The sequence below is a fragment of the Panulirus ornatus genome, chromosome 2, assembly GCF_036320965.1.
Source record: "Panulirus ornatus isolate Po-2019 chromosome 2, ASM3632096v1, whole genome shotgun sequence".
NCBI lineage: Eukaryota > Metazoa > Arthropoda > Malacostraca > Decapoda > Palinuridae > Panulirus > Panulirus ornatus.
In genome coordinates, this window is record NC_092225.1 from 19,898,154 (window position 1) to 19,905,426 (window position 7,273).

A 7,273-nucleotide genomic window follows, 5' to 3' on the forward strand; every position below is an offset into this window, starting at 1 on the left:
CAAAGGTCAGCTGGCTGAGGAAGTGAACCATCACATGACAATTTCTCATAATAACCGGAATAAATATACACTGTTCCAAGGCTGGCAGCCTGTTCCTCTCCCGCCCCCCTGTCCAGACGTCCGCTGCAAAACCATGCTCTTTACCGGTGATTAAGGAGGCTAGTAGGTCCATTAGCAAAGGATCCATCACGGCTAACGTTAGCACAGCCAGCTAATGCTGCCCCAGCTGGGCCAACCCAGCACCAATGGTCAGGCCTACGCCACCATCTATCCTTCCGGAGCCTCGCTTGCACAACGCAGTTCCACCCACGACAGCCAACCTAACCCAACCAACTTCCGACGGTTTCATGATGACAGTACTTATCGTCTACTTCATTCTTTACAATCACATACACACATTATAAATAATACTTACTTCCCTCCCCAGGAGTCCAGTCTATCCTTGAGAGGCTCTAGCAGCACTTGGGAGGCTAGCCACTTCCACTGGTAGGTGCCACAAGTCATAATGTGTTGTGATATCATGTGAGCGTCTATGTGCAGAGAGTGCAGGGCAAATGAGTAACAAGTGGTTAGTGTCTTCTTTATGGTAGAGGGACGAACAGAGTGAATATAATTTTCCTTCCACTAATAACGTTTACGACAATGAAAAATCCCGGCACAGAACAGTAAATAGGTCATTTGGGAAAAAATGAGAGTAAAATGCAATTATCTTGCATATAAATATACATATATATCATATAAACCCAGGACACCTTTCCCTGCAGCTTCATGGCTAAGCTGCAATTGATAGCAGGGAAAGGCTGTGCTCCTTTGGACTGAAAAGTTCTTTGACAAGAATGCACTTCTTGTCTTCCACTGACGGTGGCATAACCTCCTGATGACATCTCGCTCATGGCGTAAACACATCATTACGTATAGCATCATACCAGTACCTAAGCCTTATGTTACAGAAGTTTCAAATTACGAATCTTATGCATATCCTACAGTGCATCTCGCTGCTATAATATTTCTGTTGGTTACCCAAGCGGCAGACAGTTCCATGGTTGTGGCGACTGGCGAGTACAACACTCGCCCCATCTTGCCTACCGATACGTCTCATAGACACTGAAGTTCCTCATTCCTCACCATAAAGCTTAGTAAAAACAATGAACCACTTTAACCCAATTCATCCGCAGTACTATTACTCTTCTTACTGCTGTTCAAACTTTCAGAAACAAAAAGATCTTTTTCTGCAAGGAAGAGTATTCAATTATCCTTATTTACTGGTAACTCGGTTACAATAGCGTTCGTATACGGATTCCCTTGGGCTCAAGCGGTCCCGGGCAAGCCTCCGGTACTGTCTTTGTTCGCGGTTACCACTAATTGTTGGTTGGTTTGCCAGTGTCATTGTGTCAAGACCCTGCAACACCGCACGCCTTTTTTTTCCTCCTCCTCGAAATATACGTACCGTAGGAGCGCAGTGAAACGGGAATTACGTCAGACGAAAAGACGCGAAGATATATGCTGTGCTGTAGGTTAAAGGTGGCTCACAAGGTGACATCACAAACATGTTCCAAATGTGTACGTACTTAGAGAAAGTGATAAACGGCGATATTAAAAAGAATGGCATTCTTTTTATCATCGTTCAAGGTATTCATAACATATTTGGCAGCAAGTGGTTTGTTGCAAGTGTTTTACGACAATTATGACGCTGTTCATTGCTTGAAGAAGCAGACGTTATGTCAGCAAGTCTACTTGCATATGACAGCTAAAGTGCTTCAAAAAGATTTCGAAACCCTTAGACATGGTTTATTGTTTCCTGTTCCTGTATCTCTCGAAGTACTGCGAGTGTAGCTAGTCACCTTTACTTTGGAGAGGTTAGTCAACATTAAGCAACACGTTAATCTGCAATTATTACTATTAGAATATTCAAGCAATATCTTATATGTGTTGTCTGAGACTTGGTATTCTGTCCATAAGTAAAACTCTTTTTCCCCATAGCCAAAAGTAGCTTTTAAGCATGTTGTGCTTGGTTTCCCTCACTGCATCTACAAAAGCCATAAAAAATAATCTCACTCGGAAAGGAAAGAAAAACAAGTAAAGAACTGAGAGTATTTTAATCAAAAAATTTAAGTATCGACATCAATTTTCAGTGTTGCAAGCACTTGAGGTTACCTAGACTATGTATATGAACCTGAGGAACACTAAGAGCTCCACTGTAGCAAAAGAATCGTTTTCACGAAGGCTGAGAGTGTGCTATGATGGTAGCAGGACGCTCTAACCCGTGGCTGGCATTTCCTGAACTTACCATCAGTACCCACACTTGCTCAAGGTCCTGCTGACATTCATTATTATGTCGAAATCGGACCAACGGTAAAGCAGAGGCAATAGTAGTGAAGTACGTGTGTAGCGTGCAGGGACAGTTAAGTAGAACACGATACAGATAAACGTAGCTGGAGGCAGAGCAAGACAGGCACACCACACTTCTGCCAGCCCAAGATGGTCAGTAGCCAGCAACAGGTAATATTCGTATAATTTATGCTAACAATAAGCCAAACAGCCCAAAACATGTCAGAGATAATGGTCGTGTCGAAAAGAATAAAATATCAAGGCAAACCCATAAAATTTAACAAATGTCATTGTCAACTACGACCCTGATGATGTCCCGAGAACTTACTGGCGACGCTACCTGACATTGATGTAGCCTATCCTGTAATTTATTTTTCTTCCATGTCCAATGAAGATAAAACGAAAAGCCCTTGTTCAATTCCATGTTAGAGAAAAAAAGAATCATCATTGGGCCATTCAAAGAGAAATGTAATTATCACGGTTGTCATAAATAAAATTCAGGTGTAATCCTGACGAAGTGGTGATTGTCATTACTTCTAACACTGTAACTTGTCCCTTCTAAAAAAAAAAAACAGACGCCCCCAGCGATCAGAGATACGTAGCCACTAACCTTCACACGTCCTTACGGAACACTTGAGATCTTTTTGTAACATCGATCCATCCGGTCCTCCAATGCGTAACTTCTCAGATCTTCTCATATACTCGTTACCAATGGGTCCAGTCTCGTTGCACTAAAGGCCATAAACGACAGATGGTTACATTGACAAACACAAGGCTCTGTTGCTTGTGCCCTTGAAGCTCTCCGACGCTTACACCTATATCACACACACTCAAAACCAGTAAGCCTTCTCTTATACCAATAACATCAACACTCACGACAAAAATGAGGCTCCTCCATTCACTCGTACTTTTAACAGCCACACTTATGAAAATCTTATTGCATTCTCATACACTTTCCTATATTAGCAACACTCGCGAAAACTTCGGGGCCCCTCTTATAACAGCAGCAGAGCAGTCTCAAGGACCTCTCGTGTACTTTTATCTGTACAAAAGAGCATTAAAGAAGCAGCACAACACTGAATCCATTTCAGCTGTTTGTGATAGAGGAAGTGATTGGAAACGTAGAATCTAGTGTGCAGGAGGAGAAGTAAACAGCTAACTTAAGGAGGAACACATACATGGTTTACGTATAGTAACTATCGAGGCGCAAATAATGTCAGTCAAGGACCTGAGGCTCAGTATTTGTCAATTCTGCTCTTAAATTACCTTATGATGCTGATTTCAACTACTCGTAAATTAATGATAGCCACACACCCACATGATTCTCTCACCCTTGAAACATATAACAGTAGCAAGTACAACTTGATCCTCTCAGACACTTGAAATATTTAAAAGAAATGTTGCTCAAAAGCTCATGGCCATTACACTTACCACAATGATAGTGTCATAAGGCAACCTCAAGAGTTTATCTTGCACACAGATATAATAGGAACACAACCTCTTGATCTTCTCATTCGTTTGTGCAATGCCCTTTGATACAAACCTTGAACAGTAGCACTCATGATAAGCTGGCTGCATTTGTAGCTACGACATGAAGAATCACGATGAACTCGAGGTCCTTTCATATACACATATTCAGTAATTCCCGATAACCCTAAGGCCCTTGGACACATTTGTATTAGTGATTCTTGTATCTTGAAAGTCCTTCCAGTGACTTGTAAATGCAACAGCAACACAATCCTTTAGGCACTCCCAAACGCAATCTGCCACAACACTTCATCAGCTTTTGAGATATGACATTTGTCTTGAGTGTGTGTGTCACTCGAATGCCTTTGTGAATTCTGCCCAACATTGCCAACTGTAACTTACTGATGAGTACCTTGAAGCTACGTCCAAGTTACATGGCAGGTTAAATACGTTAGTAAGGACGATAGGTCAACAGACCATGGAGCACAGTAGGATATTCGACTTTACGGCATGGTAAAATGAAAGTCATGACAAGCATATAAGCTCATATTAACAGCCATGGGTTTGGAATTATATCTGGGTATGAATGGTTTTGACAAGAAAAAGGTTATTCATTTTAAAACACACACACACACACACACACACACACACACACACACACACACACACAACCAACCATATTCAACTAAGGTACACCTTAGTTCTTTCTGCGCATGTCCCAACGGGAGCTTGTAAAACCACCAATTTGGGGTTCTGTTATGACGGCCTTCCTGTGGGAGAGGAAACGTCTCCCGGGGATGGATCGGGAGGGCAACATACAGCTCAACACGTCCCAAACGTGCCAACTCCTCCCGAAAGAGAAACGAGAATCAGACTTGCCATCCGTGAATGACGACTTGCTTATTTGTTGAAATCTTAACCCACAATGACTTACACGTTAGCCAGAATTTATCGTTATATATCTAAACCATATTTTTATTTTGAACAAAAATCCATACTGAATGTAAAGTACACAGATTTCGTTACATTCAAGAGTTCTGTAAGGTCAGATATGGATGAAATCCGTAAACGACACAGAAAAATGGCAAACATTCACGTACCCTATACACTATTCACGCAAAACCGATTGGGTCTGTATCTGACAGCAGGAAATGTAATTTATACTCCCGACCAGCAAACGGTCGAATAAAACAAAGGTCATAATTGTCGAGGCCGTCAGTACGACAACACTATGTGGACACGAGGACAAACATATTTAGACATGAACACACATAACACACTTGCGCACGTACAAAAACGCCAAAATCTATTCTTGCTACGTAGACTATTTAAAATTTTGCTTTATAGTAACATAATCATTAAGAATGTTTTTCTCCAAGATACAGTACTCCTGTTCCACAATGTCACTGCAAATATACATCACATGATACCTGTAAACGTATATTGATAGTTTGTCAAAAAATAACTTTCATAAATGATTACGACTGACGATTAAAACAGTTTCCCACTCACACATTCCAGACTTAAGCAAAATGTGGAGACCTAAGCATGGGAGTTCTGGAGCAGATGCTAGCTAGCTACCTGCACACATCATGTTGAACGCGGACACTACAGCATCTTACTGCCTGAGCAGTGACACAAACTCCCACAACCAACATTGGATACATTCGTGTGTAAGGCTGAAAAGATTAATAATTTTGCACGAAACACAAAATCAGCTAGCAACAAACAAGCAGGTACAGCATTCCGATTTCAAGTTATCCAGCAGTGTATTATCAAAATATCAGACACATTCTTGGAAATTGCACATATGATCCGTTCCTCACTGCAATCTTCTTCAGTAAGTAGTAAACCCTCTGGAAAATATTCACACATTGTTAAAGAGGTTAAGTCATCATGCACATTATCGACAGAACTAGCCATGCCTGAATTGTCAGAGAGATCACACTGGACATCATTTGACAGCTAATGGGCGAATTAGAGCAATTCATCTAAGGACATAATCCTCGTTACACTACCATTTTCAAAGTCAATAATGTTCATTCATGTTACCTAAACTTTATTATTTTCTAATCATTAATTATATATCGTTACCTTCAATGACTTGTCTTGAACTACCACTTCGCTGTCATAATCTATAAAGAATACGCCCTCAACTCTACAAAAACAATGAAATAGGTTATTTGCGTTAAATCACAAAGTTGCGTACTAAATTTGTACTCGTAACTCAAAACATCTGGTTACGCTACTCATTCAAGGACAATTATTGATTTTAAAGCAACTTGATCCTAATTATTATACATCTCTCAGCGTTGATGTCTGTATTCGTTCACTCTGATGAAATGGTAAAATAACTGCGCCTGCAATAAAACAGTAATGAATAAAGTTAGTAGCAGAGTTACCAATATTTTTCCTAAATATGTATATCTGTCAGAGGGATATTAAGGTGTAATTTAAGCTTCATCCTTCCAAACAGCTTTTTCTAGTTTTTCTTTAACATAACACACTTTACTCTCCCAATGGTCTTCATAATATTCAATTGGCTGCAGCAACTCCAGCACCAGTGCTCGAGGGAAGCAGGAAAAAGCTTCAAAAAGTTACGGATGTCACAAAGCTATGACGAACACATGAGCTGTCAGACGCCCGTGGTGCACAAGTTATGGGTGCACAAAAGCGAAGTGCACCTGGAGTGCTGTCACGCTCCGTGGCGCACTTTGTCTAGATTCCCACGGTGCACCACGCTCAAACTCATCTTAACCACTAAACTTATCTCAAAACCAAAAAGTTTATAACTTACCTTCTTGCCATCTCGGAATTTAAGCGCACCTTCAACAAGAGTATTATCAACCATAGTTATCACCACACTGGTCACATTATTTTATACACTACACTGGTAACTTCCCGTACACAAGAAGAGCACACCAGAGCCCCACCGTATAACAACCTAACTTCTTCACCGCTCACTGGACACTGATAACTTCAACGCTGCCACCGCCGTTCGACCTGCCGCCCGGCTGCCAGTGGTACGACGCAACACACCCTTAAACCTCCGAGGCAACATACTATAAATAATATTTCGGTCCTCATATAGCCCAGATAAACATAAAGTAGCATCCGATAGTTGCGCTGTGTGTTTTGAAATAGGAAACACTTTGACACTGCTGATTTATTGCATTACTGTCGCACATAACAGTTCTGTTGAATCTAAAAAAAAAAAAAGCGCTTAATAGTTTTTCTTTAGCCGTTCTGAGAACTTCAGAACCCATTTTTCATCACGCGTCTCATTGTAATTCTAAATATAGTATCATCGCCATTCTTTTAATGTTTCGTCGAAGCGATGAGTACAGCTAGAAGCCCTGTAAAATAGAGAGTATTGGGTAATGGACAGATGGAGGCGTGTGGCAGGCTGTGTGCGGGCTGAGAGGTAAGGCGCACGGGGTCAACTTTGGAAATAACGGTGGTGAACCTTCTCTTGCTG

At 41.1% G+C, this 7,273-nt stretch overlaps 1 protein-coding gene across 1 annotated transcript in view; it reads right to left on the reverse strand.

Moving 5' to 3' along the window:
* Positions 1 to 6,771, reverse strand: part of LOC139753816 (uncharacterized) — a 97,815-nt gene extending 91,044 nt beyond the window's left edge. The window contains exon 1 of the mRNA XM_071670718.1: positions 6,593 to 6,771. Within this exon, the coding sequence (XP_071526819.1) occupies positions 6,593 to 6,646 (54 nt within the window). The 5' untranslated portion in view covers positions 6,647 to 6,771. The remainder of the gene's footprint in view (positions 1 to 6,592) is intronic.
* Between the last annotated feature and the right edge of the window lie 502 nt (positions 6,772 to 7,273).